The sequence below is a fragment of the Phoenix dactylifera genome, chromosome 9, assembly GCF_009389715.1.
Source record: "Phoenix dactylifera cultivar Barhee BC4 chromosome 9, palm_55x_up_171113_PBpolish2nd_filt_p, whole genome shotgun sequence".
Classification (NCBI taxonomy): domain Eukaryota; kingdom Viridiplantae; phylum Streptophyta; class Magnoliopsida; order Arecales; family Arecaceae; genus Phoenix; species Phoenix dactylifera.
Window position 1 is genome coordinate 21,618,328 of NC_052400.1, and position 21,818 is coordinate 21,640,145.

General features: G+C 39.2%; 1 protein-coding gene across 1 annotated transcript; it reads right to left on the reverse strand.

Annotated features, from left to right (window-relative positions):
* Positions 1-15,295: 15,295 nt before the first annotated feature.
* Positions 15,296-20,270, reverse strand: LOC103704763 (two-on-two hemoglobin-3-like). Its single transcript, XM_008788188.3, has 4 exons — positions 20,105-20,270; positions 19,798-19,928; positions 15,647-15,791; positions 15,296-15,550 (listed from the first exon to the last, which is right to left on the reverse strand). Exons 1-4 carry the CDS (start codon positions 20,242-20,244, stop codon positions 15,454-15,456), a joined length of 513 nt encoding a protein of 170 aa, XP_008786410.1. The 5' UTR covers positions 20,245-20,270; the 3' UTR covers positions 15,296-15,453.
* Between the last annotated feature and the right edge of the window lie 1,548 nt (positions 20,271-21,818).

Sequence of the window (21,818 nt, forward strand, 5' to 3'; positions counted from 1 at the left end):
AACTCCTCCTAACCAAAACATGCCCTTAATGTAAAAGAGATAGTATCAAGAGATGGTGTTTGAGGGAGATATGGCATAAGGGAGATGCGGTATAAGGGACATATGAGGGTGTGGATTTATGAGAGTGCTATTTTACACTAAGTGGTCCTAAAGGGGATGGTGGACGCTATGAAGAATGGTATTTTTAGTTAGGTGCACAACCATGTAAGATGGAATCTTCATAACGTGCACTTAGGCTAAAAAAGAGGGGGAAAGGTTGTTATGGATATGATCCTAATAATTAGGTTTAGCTTAATCTTATTTTCCGTTTAAACTAGATTAAATTTTGGTGCACATGTAAATTTTAGGTTTTCATGATACATACATTGTGTTTTGCCCTTCAAGTTGGGCCAGCCATCTTCGGATGGGGCTAGAGTCAATTAGATTGGGATAGGATGGGTTGAATCGAGTATGGTTGGGTGAGATTGAGTATCGGGTATGATCTGGTGGCTCGATTTAGGTTGGATGAGCAACTCTTGGTTACTTATCATTGTTTCAATTTAATTGGCTAAGAAGGCATTTTGTTTTGTGTCTAAATACCGCATGTCATTTTCTTCATTTCTTATGTTTTCAGATCGGCTGCATTATGTCGAGAGCATTTATGAGTTTTCCTTAATATTCTGCTTTATTTTTCATTCTAATAACTAGTTATAGGTTTAACATTTTCTTCACCAATTTCATCTTTTGCGGTCTTCCTCAAAATTCAATTTGACTCGGTCCAAATTCATGTATCACGAGTTTGACTCGTCCTTCTTATGCTTGCTGGCCGGCCAAATGCAAATGTTTGAACGTAAACGTTTGGACTAAGACCTCTTCTCCCACCTGCCACTGATGTCCAGATTCTAACAACACCAATTCCCCGATTGATACCCTCGGCTTTTATATTCTGAAACTTTTAAGGCTCTCGAAGCAGTCAATATTGTAATATAATAATACCAGCCGATTTCGGAATCTAAAGAACCCCTCAGGCAACTAGTAATTTCTCTCAGGACTATAAGCGACGGGTGGGCGCTCTGAGAGCTACGTCCGAGACTTTAGACCCCATGAACTACACTGTTGAACTTCTGAGTAGGATCTAACCAAAGCAGTGGGCCAGTCAAATCTCAATTTTTTCTAACCTCACCCTCCGAGAAACGCTGCACCCTCTTCAAATACATACAGACATGCATATGGATATATATAAAAAAATTTATTTGGCTATATGCTTATATCAGGCCAGATCTAAATTGGATGATAAAAATTCCATCTCACAATGCGAGTCATTGGATATGATCTATTTCCTCTAAATTGCTTGTATACCAAAAATTATACGATTTAGAAACTCCTAATCCATATATCAAGTGATCAACAGAAGATTGATTACTTTTTTAAGATACCTTTAAGTTTTATTTTCGTAAGATTGGTTATATCACCAAGCACATTTCAATCTTTGTTAGCACAATTACAAATCAGCAGAACCACATTAGGAAAAGGATCGAGGGCTAAAGTTAGCAATATATTTTATACTTATTAGTTCACTTCTCTCTCTCTCTCTCTCTCTCTCTCTCTCTCTATATATATATATATATATATATATATATATATATATACACATATTGGATGAGAAATGGAGGGAGATGCATCCAATTTTATTGAGATAATGGAAGTAAACTCGATTGATAACCTCGAGATAATAAATCACCACATGAAAGCTCTGTGGATAAAATTATTAACCGACCATTGATGTCTTCGATGTAAAACAGTATCTCTATTTTAATAGAAAGGGCTTAAATTATCAAGACGTTCCTTCCAAGTCATCTGCGCGCCACACCTCAGTTGCTTTAGGTGACTGGTCGTTACCTTGTTAGATCGAGAGTCAAAAGACTTGCATGGTTGCTGGATGAACTAGGAATTGCCTCCTTTTAATATGGACTTTGTATTTCTACCAAAAACTATATATATATATATATATATATATATATATATATATATATATATATATATATGGACTTCGTATATAATACACACGAGACTCATGATTCACGGGATGGTTCGCCAAGGAGATCTATCTCTTTCTCCGATCGAATAAAAATTTCACACCCACATGGGCCCATATTAATATCATCCATGCCGAAGTTACTCAGCTCCCCTTTCCCGACCGTGGGGTTCACGTCCCGGACAAATCCATAGCAGAAGAAGCTGGAAAAGATCGAAATGGATCGATCACCATTCGGCCGGCCGGTCAAAGCGTCCCTTAGGTCAAGCATATCTCTGGTCTAAGTTCGTCGAAGCAAGCGGCCGGATAATCTTGCCAATCTCGAGACTTGGACCATTAAATATTGGCAACGTGGTATTGGAGTAGAGAGCATACAGTTCTATAAATAGAGTGAGGCACACGACCAAGGGCCAGTCCATCTCATCGTCCCTCCGTGCCTTCTAATTAAACGCCATAGTCTTCTTCCTCAAAAAACAAACGCCACCTCCGTTCCGGATTGTTAACCTCTTCCCCTATATATCCAGACACTGATGGACTTCATCAAGGTGCAACTTTTCCTCCTCGCATACATCTTGCTTGCGACTCTCATGCATCCATGCCTTTGTGAATCCACGGTAACCTCGCATCCAGGAAATGCTAGAAAAATTGACGGTGAGTCCTCAGTTTCTCCATCTACGTGCACTATTTTTTGACTCTAGAGGTTTTAGAATCCTGAGTTATGCTCCCTTTGAAGTCATGCAAGGTTAAAATGCAGCGTTGCAAAAGAGAGACGATGTGAAAAAAAACCATTAGAGCTAGGGACAATATTTTCTGTTTTTTTTTTCTTGGGTTGTTGGGGAAGATTAATGCTTCTTATATATTTATGATATCTAAATGCTAGTTGTTATTTTTACTCTTCAAATGCAGGTACGGCGATTGATCAGGGCATTGCTTACATGTTGATGCTCGTGGCGTTGCTCGTTACCTATCTCGTCCACTGACTGGTTTCAACAAGAAATGTTGGAGCCTCTGTTACTTTGCCTTCCCTCCGGAAATACTACTATGGTGTTGTTAGTAATTATGTCATAATTTGCAGTCAGCGAAGCTGAGTCGGGTGTACGTCTTCCTCTACGGTTTCATGAACTAAGCAATCGTGAGCCGCCTAATTAACGTGCCATGATAGTCTTATATTATTTGTTTTATGTGTACGTACAATAGATGCATATATATGTGCATATATACTTACATGTACATAACTACATACATGTGCGTATGTACGTTTGTATGTGTGTGTATCTACGTGCATAGATGGACATATGGATGGATAGTAAAGCAACGAGTACTTGTGAAAGTTGTTGGTTTAAGCACAAAATCAATAACCATGCTTTTAAAATGAAAATTTACACCTTTAATTACAATTTACAGAGTTTGTATTATCTAGAAATGGAAAAAGCCGTGAGCACAAAGTGGATGGCAGTAACATAATCACAAAGCTAAAATGCATTGTATACTATGTATTCTGAAAATCCAAGCCATATAGCTCTAACCCTCCAAACCCTAGTGAATGTGAGTTTTGCATCTGGATCTATTTAACCAACTGGCAAGGTAAATGGGCACCTCCATGATGGATGGCATTAGTGACGAAGAAAAATATCCCCCAGCTGAAAAATTAGAGATAGCGAAAAATAAGAAGCTAAATGGCCTACAGCTGATATGAAGGCTTTGGCTTGCTATTAGCAGCTATCAATGTTAGGAGTGTAGGAATTGCACTCTATAATGCACGCACCGAGTGCAATTGCTGGAGTGCCGGAGCATGGTTAGATTTTTGTTGGATTGACATATTTTAGAAAGAGGAATTATATCCTACACGACATGCACTACATAGCCATGCATACCACCAATCACAGCCGCTCATTCTTATGGGCTTTATTTATTAAGCGCTCATCTCGGTGCACCACTTCAAAAATAAGCAACTGTGATTAGCGGTATGGACGGCTCCATGGTGCATGCTGTGTAGTATACAATCTCTAGTAGAAAGCTGTGTTTTTGGCCAGGGTTGTTGCTGGCAACATTGGCAGTAGGTCCCGGGTACATATAAGGCATGTAGGTGAAGGGCCTCCTTTGGGAATCACTGAGTCAAGAGTAGTTTTCCCATTAATACATACCCTAAATCGAGCTTATCAACGTATAATCAGTAATTATTAGTAGAGACAAATGTCCCTCATCTTGTGCCAAGCCATCCAAGGATTCTAGTAATGGGTAGAAGGAAAAAACAACAGAAATTCCACCTCTAACGTTCGATGACACGGTCTGAATTCTTCAAATTATAAGAGGCCCTCAGGAACTAATTATTGATAATTTTCTGTACTTCTGAGAATTGTTATAACAGAAATAATCTCCAAATGATCCAAATACTCATCAAGAAACAAGAAATTCCAGCAGTCGGTGCTACAGAAAGAAGGGACTTGGAGGGAAGGGAGAGGGAATGAAGCCCTCAAGGACCTTCTTTCTTTTCTGGAAGAAGATTTAGCTCACGCATGCGGCTCTTTGGAAGCATCCCTCTAGTTTGATCTAGTCTCGCCATGGCGCGTCGATTAGTTAAGCGATTTACCGCAGTACCTCCTATAATTCCGACCTACTGCAGGGATTTATAAGGAAAAAATGCTAATAGGTAGTTTTAGACTAGTTCCCGCAAGCGGCGTGCCGGGAGTAGTTCAAACCGACTATCAAGAACACCAAATATTGATTATGATAGGGTATTATATGTAAACATTGTCAATGAATGGTTTGAACTAGTTCCGGCACAGGGCTCGCCGGGACTAATCCAAACTAAAGATAGGTATTCCTGCATATAAGCCCCTACCTGACTTCAATATTGTATATGAGGTGCATGGGAATGCTGGGCTCCATCTCAGCAGGCATTACGCAGCTAAAACAATCATGATTTATTCATTCCATCATAACCAGAAGCCTTGCTGGTAAATTTAACAGACCACGAGCAAGTCCGATTTCACCTCTTAATACACAAATTTGTAGCAGAAGTCCTCAGAATAAACTGAGAGCAAGAGCCCGTGAGCCAGCCCAGCTCTTCGGCATCCGGGCCCAGCCCACCAGCCTTAAGCTAAACCGATCAAATCAACAGAAGCATATCCCATAATTTATAGTGATCTTGAAAGTGCTCCATCTTTAATTTGTTTTAATGAGGAGACTCTTTAATTTGTTTCGATTCTTGCTCCTCACAAGTTTGAAGTAAGAAAAGTATATTGGTCAAAAATAAGAATTTATTTATCAAGATGAATAGATTATAAACAAAAATTTCAATCAAATAAGCCGAGCATAATTAAGGATGCCATCGAGTTTGCTTGCTAAAATTACTAGATGTCGATACCGGTGACCTGATCTCAAGAGCCACCCTCATCTGAATTCAGCTAGCTTTTCCCCTGTCCCAATTCAGATTAGTGTTTCTTATGCTTCATTTTCATGCATATTACGTATTAACAATAATTATTGGAAAGAAAAATCTCGCATCATATGTATCTTCTCAATGCCTAAGACCCAAATCTAGATGTAATACTGGGAATTTGTGTTTGTTTTACTTGGCAAGTTTTCAGGATTAATTTATAGAGATCCCTAAATTGTGTTGTGACTTTGTTAGAAGATACCTTCCAATTGCATGCAGTGTCAAAAAAAACATGCCTCCTTCTAGAAGTGATATGAAACGAAACTTATTCTCAGTAATTAGCCCTCTTCCTTTTTTTAATGTTTATTATTAAAATTTTTAAGCTTGAGCTAAGGGCCTAGTGGTTGTTCAAGTGGTGAGGTCGCATCAAGATATGTTTTTACCTAGGTCCAACTTTGAACCATTTTGGGGTCTAAAATATCAAATGAGTAAAATGAGTCTGGCTGTATACTTGATTTATATACAATTAGGTTTTTCATAGATTTTGGGAATTCAAACCTACCTTAAACATTCTATTTTATATAATCAAATTGGCTTGGATTCGTTGAAGCCCCAGTTTATTAGATGAAACCAAGAGGATCCACTTTTGATTTCACAGAGCGGCTTGAAGAAGTGATGTGCATGGTTAAGATCTACATAACTCTAAAAAATCCGACCTAATAAAAATAGGCCAATGTAGCTTTTGACCTTTTCCGCCCGCTGGTAATTAGCACATGGAAATGCTCAAAAATTTTCTTCATTCATACTCTTAACTAATGATATGCACATTTTTTTTATTAAATCAATATGATGCACGAACATTTTAATCAAGTTGCTTTCACTATAAGTAGGGGAATGGCTCTCTTTGCCTTCACTCCAAGGATCTTTTGTGTAAAAGAAGGATTCTCCTTCCTTCCTTTCTTAGATTGGGCAAAGGTCGCTTCAAGATCTATGCAAATGGATGAATGTAAGATTTTGGTGTACTTGAAAGCTGTATGAGATACGATCCAATGATCGAAATTACAAAAGAAGATCAATCATTTTTTCCCATGAAAGATACAACCCGAGCCCCCATTCAAACAACTTATATAATAGTAATCTCGAGCTAGACTTCCGATGGCTAAAATTGTGGCAAGCACACGCCACAACATGCTATACATATCTTCAAAACACAAAAGAACATGCCACCTAACAAAGACTAGATGTCTTACAATCATTAACAATTGAGTGCTTGCATGTTAGATCATCTCTCCCAATGCATAGATGGGCCAATGCAAGACTATAGATTTCTAGGCAACCAAAAAATTGCAAGTTACCTTGTCACAAAGGACCACCATTCTAGATATCTAGGAACCATTATTCTAATTCAATCATTCGTAAATACTATTTGGCATAACAGTTGGAAATCCTTGGGAAGTTATTTCTATTTTTTCCAAAAATGGCTTCGTTTGTTGGTGGGCACCCTGATGACACTTTTTAAACGACTCTAGCTAGTATCCTCATAACTTTAGAAATATTTTATTTTCTAATTTTATAAAATATATTCATATTAGGCAAGTATGAACCATGCCATTCTATCGGTATATGTATATAACTTTATTTTGGGCAATCAACTAACGTGGATATAATTGACCTAGCGAGATGATATGATATCATGGCGGACAAATTCCACCGGAGATGATGGATAGCGTGTGAAAATGAGACCATTCCAAGAGCCGTTTGCGGGCGTGAGGCGACAAGGTTGACCAAACACCCTGTTCTTTGACATGCTATCCGACTCTAGCTTGTGTTCGGCCGAAGATCTAAAGAGATGATGAATCCTCAGGCCATGTCCTATCCAATGGCCCCTGATCGGCCACTCCCCTGCTTTCATAACTAGTGTTGAGATCAAGTATCTTCTACAAAAGAATTTTTTTCAACAGAGAATTGAATTAAAAAGGAATAGCTCACTAGGGCTGTCAACGAGCCGAGCCGAGCCCGAGCCACAGCAGGCTCGGCTCGGCTCGTTCTATAAAAGTCTGGGCTCGGGCTCGGGCTCGGGCTCGGTACCGAGCCCTGTGCTGGGCTCGGGCTCGGGCTCGCCTGGCACAGCTCCGGCTCGGGCTCGAGCTCGTGAGGCTCGTTTGCCCGAGCCCGAGCCTGCCCCGGCGGCCGGCGCCCCATCCCCATCCCTATCATTCGTCGGAGGACGGGAGGAGAGAACGAAGGAAATAAAGAAAAAAAGAAAGAAGAGAAGAAAGAAGGGGGCGGCCGCGAGCACCACCGGCACGGACGTCGGCCGCGGGTCGACCGCAGGCGCTGCGGGCGCCGGAGGCTCGGCCGCGGGTCGACCGCAGGCGCTGCGGGCGCCGGAGGCTCGGCCGCGGGTCGACCGCAGGCGCTGCGGGCGCCGGAGGCTCGGCCGCGGACTGAGAACTGAGGAGCAACCGAGCAAAAAGATGATGGACGGACCGTGAGGAAAGAAGAGGAAACTCACCAGCAAGTCGGGGTCGGCCGGTCGCCGGTCGGGGGTCTGTGAGCCTGTGACTGCTGTCTGTGGAGTCGGGATTCATGGCCGGCGGCGCGGCGTGCGGGCAAAGGAAGGCGGAGCGCGGCGGAGCTGGGGCTTCAGGAAGTCGGGGAAGGCCGGAAGGGGATCGCCAGACGCCGGATCCAGGAACTAGGGCAGCCGTAGCAAGTCGGGGGAGGGCTGGGAGCCTGGGAGTGGGAGAGGCCGAGACTCGAGAGGGACTGAGGTCTGAGGGAGATTAGGGCATGAGCACCCTTTTCGACGGTGGGGGGCCTGGGGGCTGGGGAAAATGGGATTTGGCCATGGGATTGGGAGTCGGGACTCGGGACTTCGGGAGTCACACTCGAAAGGGGGCTGGCTGGGTGGGCCCGTGGGCCGTGGGTCATGAGAGAATGGGAGCTGTTTCCTTGTTTAGCGAATGGTCCAAGCTTGTTTGGGCTCGTGAGCTGCTCGGGCTCGAGCTCGGGCTCGGGCTCGGATGTAAACGAGCCTGATATTGGGCTCGGGCTCGGGCTCGTTTGACTAACGAGCCGAGCCCGAGCCGGGCTTTTACCGAGCCGAGCCCGAGCCGAGCCCGAGCAGCTCGGCTCATTAACAGCCCTATAGCTCACAAAATATAAATAAGAGACTGAATCTTAACAACTGCAGCAAAAAAGAGGTAAGAAGCTCGACATACCATCTCTTGGATTCAAGGCTGAAATGATTGACTAAAAAGAAAGCGATAAGAGCCGTGCTCATGTTTCTTTCTGCCCTTTAGCCATGGATATTTGAAAATTATAACTTGACATCAACTTCTATGGATACGGACGGAACCAAGACCTTAACTTCTCGTATTTTCCTCTTGGTTGGCTGGAGTACACCATTATTTAGAACTAACTTCTCAATATTGTCCTCTTGGCTGGCTGGAGTACGCCATTATTTGAAACTTTTATAGGAGACAAAACAAGTGACATTTCTATGACATTGTTTCTCACTTGTGGTCCATGGATCAGATGGTCTCAATAGCAATCCTCATCAAGGACCCAAAGAACAAGTGGAACATTGAATAGTTCCATCAATATGGGCTGACCAGCCATGCCAACCGAGTGCAACACTTAAATACCAACCGTCTGATGACGCCAACGGTTGGCTCCCAATTTGGACCGCTAAAGAAGCAGATATCATTTCATCCCCATGCACCCAAATCCAAATCCAAATCCAAATCCCAATCCCACAAAGAGCTTATAATATATATAAATATGGTCATACCCCGCCACCAGCGCACCCCTGCCATGGATTACGATCCAGAGCTCCAGAGGCAGAGATCCTGCGCATACCCGGTTCTCGACGTCGGCAACTGGTGCAACAGTCGCCGGAGGAGCTCCGGGTTCAGCCGGACATTCGCCGACGACTTGGAGTACCCATCGGCCCGGGCCACCGGAACGAGGTGGCGAGGTTGGTGGCGGAGGATCGTCAAGGAGAAACGGAGGCTCTCAAACTCGGCGGCCACGATGCACGTTCCTTACGATCCCTACACATATGCCCAGAACTTTGACGAAGGATCGGCGTCCGTCGAGCCGGAGAACCTGTCGCGGTCTTTCTCGGCACGGTTCGCCGTCCCCTCAAGGCTGCTTCAAAGAGTGGGCTGATGAATGCGTATTATGAGTGTTTTCTGTTATCGATCGGCCTCTTGATGCGACCATGGGAATGCCCGCTGTAGCTATTTGTACGTTTGAAATGTCAATTTAATCGCTTCATCCATTCAAGCCTCTCTCCAATTAATGGCGTCTCTCTAACCTTCTCTCTTCCTTCCTCCAACGCCAAAGAGAATCAGAAAATTATGTGATTATTAGTTTCTGTTTCCCGTTTCTATCTTAACTAAGTTCACATCATGCAGCTTTTGTTGTTGATACCCCAACTGGCTCGATTTATTTATATCATAGCAAATGCAACAATTTTGCTGTGGATGGTTGGGATAGACAAAAGGAAAATACATATAGGAACCCATAAACGTCTTCATTTGTGTTGCACTTCAATCATTAGAAGATAAAGCTTTCCTCTTATCACTCCGTTCCTTCTACGTGGATAAGCTGGTTTCTCTTCTTTAAGAATGAATCCGCCTTCCATTTTGTGAACCTTGTTACAGATAATAGCTTAGAATACCAAATTCTCAGTTAATAAGAAGTTACAAGAGACACTAAAAGGAAGAACAAAAATAAGAAGAAAGAAGCGGCGATTTGACCTCTTGCCCGTGACCTAACTAATCAAGTTATATGCCAACACCTCTGGCATTTTCCTATGTCCATATCTACCAACCTCATTAGAGTATCCTCTCCTTTCTTGCATCCTTATTTGACCATGCTGAGGATCCTAGGGGAATAGGCCAAAGAAAAGAAACAGAGACCTTTGATGGTTCTCAGCTCTTCTTTTACCTTAATTTCAAGGAAGGAAGAAATTAAAGAAAAGGGAGAAATGATGCCACAATGCCCCTTGCATCCTTCATTAGAAAGCTATTCTTACTAAAGTGCAGGACAACTTGATGAAAGAAAAGGAATCTCCCAGCCTTGGTGTTGTTTTTTTCTTTTTATTTATTTATTTATTTATTGGTACTCATCATCTTTAAAATAATGAGAGTTACGTTTGTCTGCAAGTGGCGTGCATCTTTAATGACGAAGATGGGACCTATAGCCAGAAAAATTTAGGTTTCCTTCCATACATGCATGGAGAGAGATCTGCGAGCCGGACCCCAAGGTGGCACAGAAATAAGGGACAGCTGCTGTGGCGATCTGACTCGTTGGTGACATGGCTTCGCAGGATAAACTAATACTGGGAAAAGGATACTAATGAAAAGTTGAGAAAACTTGAGCTATCTCCTTCCTTTATTCCGTTTCGAGAGAGATGGAGTGATGGATTTACATGACTCTGGATCTTGTCCGGATCTTACATACGGGAGAAAAGTATGGAGTCTCAAATAATTTTGGTGTCCTGCAGGCCTGCCAGATCTCTTAAATTGGCTGAAAGACTCATATGGATGCATTAAAAACAGGTCTCCATGTTAACGTTCACATGGAAGTCCTGAGAATGGACGACCAATCTCATTTAATGGATGCATGAAGGGCGCTGCCACCCCACCTCCTCTACTATGAGTCGCAGAGTTTGACAAGATGACTGATAAAAAATGAGGTAGTGAACCGCATGTGATCTGCCCACACTTCATCTCAATTTTTTTAAGTTCGTTCTCCATACAAATATATCTACGTGTTTGCGAGTCAAGCTTAATGTGGGCTTCACATGGAGAGAGATCATAATGAAGTATTTCATGTGCTAATTTGGTAAGTTGTAGCTGGGTCCCACCAACTTGTAATGATAATGTGATATATGTAGCTAATTTTCTATAGAGTTTTAGTTTTATAAATAAGTTTAATTCGGGCTAGTGTATGAGTCCATTTTTTAGAGTAGAACTGGAGATTTGGTGAATGATGATCTCTAGTCAAAGTAGAATTTTTGTTCTTATTTTTCTTTTCTGTTTTTCTTGGTTGGGATCTTTTTCAAGCATCAGGGAGGAGGTGTTTCATGAGAGGTTAACTAGTGAAATGCATGCAATCGGAGTGTGACCATTTATAATATATCAGATGGTTAGTAGGGCGGCTTCATGATGCTATGCTGAGTACAATATCCATACGGGAATGTAGAGTGAACATTCAATTAGCCACAAAAATATTTCATTATTGGCTTAAACCTCCCAAAGTTTCATATATATTTGATGATAAGTAGCCTCTTTTTATTAGATGAACTAGATGACTAACACTCGGGCTCAAAACGTCCATCCCTGCTCCAGAGAACAGCCAGCTTTATGGGAGTAGGCACCCCAAGATCATCACATGTTAGATCAGAGTTAGGTAAACATTTTTGTAAGATGACTCGGCTCAATCAACATAAGAAGTGTATCTATAAGTGTTTATTTTCCATATACCAAAAAAGAAAAAGATTTTTTTTATGAATATCCTTCTCAATATCGAATTTTGCATGAATATCCTTTCAAAATTGATATTTACATGCATATCCTCGTAAAACATTTGTTTTGCTATTCTATCCTTTTTTTTATCCTTATTTTTTCATATGTACCCACGTCATCTAATGCCGTTAAAAAATTAACAGTTTCAAATTAAAATGACTACAATACCCTTAATGGAAAAAAAAAAGATTTATAAGGCGATTGTGATGGAGGACAAAAAAAAGTAATTTCAAAATTTTATTTTATTTTTAATTAAAATAAATATAGTTTTTTTACTAACAGTGTTAAAGAACTATTATATTAAGGGTGTTTGTGTAAAAATAGTAATTTATGAAGGTAAAGAAATAAATATAAATTTTAAAAAAATATTTATGCAAATTTAAATTTTTAGAAAAATATTCATAAAAAAAATTTCAAAAGAAATTTTTTTGATTTGAAACATGTATATAACAGAAGAAACCCATCGTTCGATATATCCCCCCTAGGAAAGTGTGAACTTTTAACTCCAAATCTCTCTAGTTCATCTAGTGCGGCCCACAACCTAGCGGGAATCTAGAAGGTTGCTATTTAATTATGAATTAGGTGACGATCATCCAAAGTAATCATCTCTATGTCTTGATGAGATAAAGCAGTCATGGTCTCTTTAAAAAGGTAACCAATATCATGAGGGTCATTATCTCCTTGTTTAATATTAACACGTAAAGTTCACACTGCCTTTTAACAAGAGCAAAGCGGATTATGCTTAGATCACTTAGTAAAATATTTAGAGCAGATATTCAACCAATGTCGCATCTAATGGCCTAACATTATTTCTCCCAGTTCATTTGTTGGGGAAGATATCCACGGGACAAACTTTTCAAGAGGAAATTTTGGTGGACTACTAAATATGACTGAGTACTGTGCACTCGTTGAGTTTATCTGAATATATATATATATATATATATATATATATATATATATATATATATATATATATATATATATATATATATATATATATATATATATATATAATATAACAACTAGAGCGGAAACTTTTCCTAGAAGACAATTAAGGCTGAAACTTTAGTTGTCCATGAAATGACTTCTCTTCTAAACCTCTCTCAGACTAGCACTGGGTCAAAGTCCCAAGAAGGACAACGCTTGCATTGCTAGTTGTATATTCATGCCCCATGGCAACCAGAACCCTTCCCTAGAAAAGCTCCCACATCTACCACTGCAAAATATATATGATAACCGGTGCTTTTTAGTTGTTTAAAGGCTGCAGCCAACTTATTTCAACACCCTCTCACATGATACATTTAACCTACTTTGTTTTCCACTGGTAAACTCCCAATGACTCAATTCTGCACGCCAACAGGTTGCCTTGCCTGCTCAACTACAAATCTACAATCTTGTGCATATGGGGTTAAAAACTGGGACACCATCAACTAGGTAGCTACTGTAGAATTCTCCGTTGTAGTCATTAATGTCCATCAGCTTGTGATGCTCCGATATGCATGCAATCCATCCTTTCGTGTTCCTTATGCAACTTATTATGCTTCTTCACTTGGAGACAGACTTGAAAAGCTAGACTTTCTTCCAAATGACGATGGATTTTAACTGGAACTTCAGCTAGATTGTCCAATTTAAGGGACTCTCAGAGCTTCTTGTTTCCTGGAGGGCTACCCTCATGTATAAATCCTTAGCTTTGATGCGTTCCGAGATAAAAACAGAAACAAGTGGGCTGCCAACAGCAGGTACTTAAGTACTCTCAGTGGTACATGTAACGCATTTCTTGCATTCCATTGAATGATATCTTTAAAGTAGAGTTTTGAGCTCTAGTGGGTGATGGCATACTCTAGAATATGCTTCTGCTCCTCCAGATCCCAATACGTTAAAATGTATCATGTCACAACCCCATGTGAATTCATTCACGTCTCATTTTCTGTAGTGCTGGCCACAGTCACAGTGTACACGTAACCAAACACCATCAATTACCCTCACCGTACATACTTATTAAGTAGAGCAGATCATCGGGTGGGCCTCGGCCCCAAACTACACTCATGTGTAGTCGGGCTTCAGGCCAAGCTTATTTAAAATTGGACACCTTCTGTTTCTAAGCTCGGCCCAAGATCAGCGCTACTACCGACAGGAGGCTGTCGGCCTTCTGACTCCTGTTTTTGATCCACACAAAGACTAAGATGCTCGGGCAAGAACACTTGGCAGCCCCTCATTGCCCATCCATATTCAGACAATTACAAGCCAATTTGATAAGAAGAACAATAATTTTGATGCTGGTTAGTGCACCAAGAAACCAGAGTAAGCACCGATGCCAAGGAAATAAGAGTATGTTTAGTGAAAAGGGGGGAGAATAGGATTTTTCCAAAGAAAATAAACAGTTTTGCAAGCAAATAATCATAAGATTTTTCAAACTTAATAAATTTCTTAAAAAAATAAATACAAAATAGATTCTCAAAGGAAAATAACCATTTTTCTTTAGCCAAAACATATCAAAGTTTGGGCCCGTGAACTAATCATTCCTTATTATTAAAAGCTCTAATAAGCTTATATATATATATATATATATATATATATATATATATATATATATATATATATATATATATATATATATATATATATATATATATATATATATATATATTTATATATATATATATATATAAAACTGCTCGCTTGCATGCCAAGTCACAAGCACATTTATGTAACTCCCAACATGGACTTCAAACTGAGGACTATCTTCCCTAATACAGCCCCCCTTGATGCCCTGCTTGTTTAGTCATGCAAATAACTCTTAATCCTTGAGTTGAAACAGCAACTTTTTTAAACAAAAATTACCCTGAAAACCAAAGATAAGCCGTAGCCCCAAATCATCCATTCTCTGAGAACACACAGCATAGTATGTGGGTGTGGTAGAGCGATTGAGAGTATGGTCTCTGATCATTGGCCTATGCAAGCAGGAGGGAGAGCTAGACAACTTCCCTACAGATAAAGGAGGTAGGCATGGAAGCCTCCATAGCGAAGATTTCAAGATTATGCAAAAAGGATCTATTTGAGAGGGTTTGACAACAAAAACAAATTGACATGTATGATATAATGAATGGCTGAGGGCGCAATTCATTTTGGATACATAGCTATACTTGGAGGAACAAATGATTAAGTTTCTGCAGTGCAGAATATCCACAACAGAATAACCGCTGAAACATAGGCAAACAATGTTAGACAGCATAGTGGCTATATTTGTTTCATGACGAGATTCTGTATGTGAATCACGACATAACATTGTAACCTCATGAAAACAAAATATTTTCTCTCAGACAAAAATATATAACTAATAAGAAGAAGCAACCAGGCAGCAGGCACAAAATCAAATATTTATAACAATTCAAACACTAAATACTTATTTTTGCCAAAGATGTTTATACATAGTTTCAATGAGACCGAAAGTTTGATGGTTGAAATACACATATTAGGATATCATTGTATCAAGTCAATGAACCACATAAAGAAAGATCTTACGTGGCAGCTGGTTTACTCGTTGCGTGTTTGCAGGGGACTCCCAGACTTTGCCTCGTCATCTGATTCCCAGCAACAAGAAAGTATGCCGTGTGCCTGGGTGGAAAAAATTGCGAAACATCACCAAAGGTGATATGCTGACCCAGCAAATTGATTATTTCAGAAAAGAAATCCAAGGGGCCAAGTAAGTGCCTGAAAAAATTCATCATTTTGATTTTGGAATCTGGTTCAATACTTGATATGCTGTCTAACGCTTGTTGCATGTGGTGTAACCACCTCTCCGCTGCCTCATGCGTGACTGGAAATGGCCGATGTCGTGCAATCAGTGCAGGATGACCTGCAACAGGAGCAAACGTATGTAAGTTAAGTTGATGCAGCATGGTGCACTACGGTTCTTATTTACTGTCTTTACTTTCTGTGATATTTGGTCTCACATCAGACATGGATACGTAAAATACAAAATTTCCTACAAAAAGAGAGAAAATGGAAAGAAATTCTAACAGGTACACAATGGCCCAGAAATTTTCTCAGAGAGAATTTGGTTGAATTTCAAATAATGTATTTGACCAATATAGCTGATGGCAAGTGCAGATTTGAGATTGTTCAGGCTTCTCTTATATCAAATCAAATATTGTCTTAAAATAAATAGGATAACATACATTCATAAAAAATAAAATAAAAGTAATGATTGCAAAATAATTTTTTTATACATAAAATAAATAGAAGATGACATGTCATCTGGGGTAGGGGCATGCATGAGATGCCAGATTAACTACGAGAAAGGAACAAGAAGGCCAAAAGATTCCCTCAAAAATTAGACTCAGATTCAGTTCTAAGCAATATAGCAAGTGGCTATTTTCATGTTGTGGTGATGAATGTTCCCTGTGTATACATTGTGATTGTATCTTCAAATGGAAGGAGACATTGCTAAATCTAAGCTATCTCAATTTTACCACCAAACATTATAACTTGGAAAAATCATATAAACCATAAAGATAGTACACCATACATGACACTGCCTGGCAGGCACTACCTCGAATTCCATACATTGATATTCGCAGGAGCTTGTTAGAAAGCTGGTTATTTTTTAGCTATTAAAATTTACACATTGGTTTGGTATATTTATACCTCTTAGATTTTAGGGGCCTGAGTACTTATTCTTTTGAGTCGTTGGTCTTTCATAAGAGACAAAAATTCTATTGGTGATATTCCCAATGTCAAAAAATTTCTTTCTACCCATGTTTGAAACTCAGTAAGATTTTTAGTGTTGGTCAGGCTTGTGGAGTTTGATCTCATCAATTTGGATGATTTCTCTCTAAGTTTCAGAGTTTCGGTCATAAAAATTGGGAAATTTTCAATTGAAAAAAGAAAAGAAAAGAAGGGGAAAAAGTTATTAACAACATTTATGTAATTCTTTGTTTTTATAGTTCTGACAATTTTAGGATGAAATTAATATTGCATACAAATAAAGTCATAAAAAAGTACATTGGTACTTTATCTTATAAACATAATTATTTACTTTTTGAACTTCAATTGTTTCAAAAATCATCATATTTAGCAATTGTGAAGCTTTCAATAAATACTACACTCAAAAATTCTTTTCCACCTTTCTTTTAGTAGAACTCGTAAATATCTTGAATTTGGGCATTTCTGTCTCATATTTTTAAGGTTAAGTGATTTTTTAGTTAAATGCATGTAATTACAGAATGTCATATTTATTTTAGATAAGAATAATGTCATTGCTATAAATAATGGTGCCTTGTGTTTAGTTTTTTGCATCAGCCTTCATAAAGCATCATAATAAAAGCTTTTTGGAGGTCTTAGCCCATCAAGGGTTATGTTTATCATCTATTCGCTCTTCTTAATTTCAGGGAAAAAGAAAAAAAACCCAAAAATTGACACTATACAGCCGATAAAAGAAACAAAGAAATAACCTTCACATAATAGGTAGATGGTTGAAAAAGCCAGAAGAGGTAATGCACCGTCAAAAATATCTGACTCCTCGTTAAAAAAGAGTGAAATACCAAGCTCTCCTCCTTAATAGCCAAGTAGGGTGCCAATTCCGGCTGAGAAATAGCCAAGTCAGTTCTGTGTAGCTCTCGTTTCCAAAAGCCTATTTTTGCTAACCCAAACAAAAATGTAACTCCCCTAAACTCACCTGTGCACTTCTCACAATTGCCTTCAACTAAAGTAGCCATACAATTGACCTTATCAATGTTCACATTGAAAATGTAGATATTTTATAGCTTGTAGTTCCTAGTTTGAGTAGCTCATAGTTTCAGACTTTCAGCATTTCCAATGGATCAATTAGTCTAAAGGAATGGCCCATTTAGACTTCACTATCACCATCTCAAGAAAAGGGAGAAAAAGAAAAAGAACTCCCAAAAGAATAAGTGTGTGAAAAATACTATTGTATTTCTAACCTAACTGCAACTTCATTTCCTTCCAGTGGTATCGGCTCTAGTTGGCTCAACAATGTCAAAAGGGGTTTGAAATATTTTAGTCACAAGTATCATAGGACAGCATGTGGGGAGGAAGCACACGTATCTAAATATGGAAGAAGAGAAATGGATGGTGCTGCTCAGCATGGCAAAAGACGGATGTTCATCACTCACAAACTCCTGATTCCAGGAGTTTCAGGAGAAAAGAAAAGATTAAGACTAGTGTCATCAAAAAATTTTCAAGCTCATCACTGCATATTACCCACCAGTTCTTTCATCCTCAAATAGTCTCCTTCAATAACACTCGATATCGAGATGATGTATAAACAAAGCTTATTCAGAGAATCTTCATCTCTTTTTTACAACCTTGGACAGGGGATCAAATCATCAAAATGTTCAAATGAATTCAATCCACTATACCTGTTATGACATGTCTGGGAATATTAGCTGCCTTAGTCATGTCTTCCATGATTTGAGCATCCCCAAGTTACCAAATACAAAAGCTTTTACATATCAACTTCATATGCATAACAGATTATGAGCTCTCCATACTCTTTGACCTAATGCCATTTGGCAAGCCATCTCAAAAGATGATTCATTTGAGCAACAAAAGTGTATCCTTGTGGTACAACAGGTTGCTCTAGTCAGACCTTTAGTCTGTCCAACCAAGCCACTTTCTCTGTTATTTCAGGGTTCCAACCGATGCAGTTGGTAAAGTTATTGGGGGTTGGTACTGATGACCAGGACTCAAATCCCACTCTCACTCAATTTTCGGCCAGGTTTCCTCCCATCCTACTTCTTTAAGAAAGAGGAATTTTTTTTCTGATATTCTCCTTCTCCTCTTCCTTCACCTTCTTCACCATATCAATCTTGCATTTCTCCTCCTTCAGTATGACCCATTGTACCATAAGCATTACATACTTATCACAGTTATAAAAACACAAAATTAGAACCTTGGTGTTGATATAATGGCAACTATGCATGTGAACTTTTAGAATATTATTTAAAAAAAATGGCTACTACACACTTTTAAGTATATTTTACATAGAGAAAAAACTGATATACTAGATGCTATAATATTCTTATCATTAATATCATAGCAAGGTATATTCTCCAGAAGATCTCTGTCATTTGCATAGGTTGGATACGTGTACATGCAAAAAGAAACTACCCAATACCTCCTTAAAGTAAATTTTAATCTTCAACATGTCTCCTTGGCACTTCTATAACACCATAATCAACTAAATACATTCTCCTTTTTTCCAGAAAATAAAGAACTCTGTCTCCATTTCTTCGCACTAGATTAATATTTGAATATAAGTTAGCCAACATAAAAATAATCATAATAATAATGGAAGCTGACATTGCAAACTCCAGATGTACACAAACCACAAAGCAATCAATCGGGAACAAACAAGCCTGCTTAAGTTCTCTATCAGCATTTGAAAATTTTAATTTAGTCTCAGACGTCCAATAACAGATTCTGCCCGTGCAGATGGTTGGTGTTTGAGTTCCCACCCAAGAATATCAGTATCATAAATAAAGGAATGGAAAAATGGATAATTTATCTCATATCTATCATAGAAGAAAGAGTAAAAACTATATCCCTCTCATCCCTGATCCCAGTACTGAAAAATTCGGGTAGTAGTAGTCTGCCAAACAATTCAATGAAAACAGACCTCGATAAATCTAGAGGACAGAGGAATAAAAAAATCTTGACTTGTTGCAGTTGACTTCTGAACTAAATCGAGACAGTCCGAGAACCACTCAACCAACATAGTACGACTCCAGAATGAGCCTCTAAAGAAGAACTAAAGAACCTTTAATCTACCGTATCTCATTTCGAAAAAGGTAAAAGATACAAAAAATGTGGGGGGGTGGGGGGACAAAACAAGAGTTTACCTTTCCTCTGGGAATAGAGAGGAGGACCTCCCATCCTCTGCACAAAGAACTCGTACTGGTTCTGAATCGCGTCCTCCTTCTTCGAGTTAGCAAAGATCGACCGAAACCACTCCTCCTCGTCATCGTATACCCTAGATCGCATCCAAGATCAAATCCAAGAACAAATCCCACACAGGCAAAAAAGAAAGGAAGCCGAGGAGGGGAGAAAAAAGGATCGGAAAGAAGACCTGCTGTAAAAATGGGTGGAGAGATCGACGACAAAGAGAAAGGAAGCAGAGGGAAGCGGAGAAAAAATGGGAAAGAAGACCTGTTGTAGAAATTGGTGGAGAGATCGATGAAGGGCTGGAGGCCGCCGAGGGTTTCGAAGAGGTTGGTCTCGTCGATGGCGAAGGCGTCGCTGGCGGCGACACCGCTCCACTCGGACGCCTTCTGCTGAAGAGACTCCATCGGTATAGATCATGAGAACAGGTGACGAGGGCGAGCCCGAGCTATTTATCGGACCGCACGCTCCGTGGTTTCTACGCTTTCCTGTGGGTCTAACCGGATTGGAATATTTCCCTTTTTCCGTTTCGTTTCATTCAACGGTCATGATGAAGCAGTCATCGCTTCCAACGGACAGTATGTGACGCCATGTGTCGCCATTGTTGCGTGGATATGGCGACATAAGGAATGGTGGAATACAGGAACAACGCGGGCGTGGGCGGTGCCTGCTGACGTCAATTCCGTGACGCAACCACTAGATGCAAGGGCACTTGGAAAGCCCGTGCACCGACCGGGCCACCCATGGATCCATGATTATCGAAAAGTAAACAGTACTGTCGGCCTGATTGCCTGGCTCACCATTTTAAAGAGTTTTTTTAAAAAACCAAGCATCAGTTTTTTCGTTAATTTTTTTTTTTGTTTAGCTGTACTCATGCTCATTCTATATGATGCGAGCTTGTTAAAAAAAAAAAAAAAAAAAAAAAGCCATATGCCATCCAACTCTATCCAAATATTTTTGATTAATGTTGAAAATAATGCTGTTTGTGACAAATTTTTTCTATAATACAAAGTAATGGCCATTATAATTGGTTGGATGCTAGAAAAATGCTGGACTAGACCAGGTTGGATCAGGCCTAGATTTGACACTAAAATAAATCAACCAATTATCATGGCCAAACCATGCCTATGCTTGGTATCTGAAAAATACAGTCCAAGCTTGGCTTAGCAAAATATTTAATGGGGGAGGGAGATAGAGAGAGAAAAGGGGGGAAGGAGAGTTAGGGTTACATCTCTCTATTCCAATCTCTCTACTTTTCTTTCTATTTTAAATTTTAAAATAATATTAATAAAATGTATAGTATTATTAAGAAAATTTTAGCTATAATAGGATTATATTGTAATATTAAAATAGGTATTAGCAATTTTAGTGTGCTGAGGGCTTGCCAACCGGCCAAACCCTTTTGCTTGACAAGAAAAAATTATAGGTTCAAATTTGGGCATTCTATCACTAAAAATTTGGATCCAAGTAATTATAATGCAAGTAATTCATACTATTTGGCTTAGAAATAAGAGATTTTTCATATTCAATTCTTAAATGGTGCATCTCTAAAAATTTAAATACAAGTAATTAAAATATGGTGGACTCTGTTCCCTTTTCTCTAAAAATAATAATTTTGACATGAGCTATTTCATATGTATTATCAGATTATTAGAATTGATCATGCAAGAAATTATATCCTGCCTCTTGCTTGCCCCTAAGACACATCCTATTCGAATTACAGATTATTCATATTTTTTTCTTGTTTATGATCGAACTAATCGATGATATGAAGGGACTGGAGTTTGAGTTTTTTTTGTTATTATTGTTTTTTCAAAAAGTGAAGTATGAATCATGCACTGGGTAAATATCTCCGTGCATGGTTGAGATATATTTTATTGTGACAATTATGGAAGGATTATTTCTTTATATGGAAGCAAAAACACTCTCCAAAACATGGATACAATATTTAATTGCACATTACAATTTCTTTTTTTGGGTG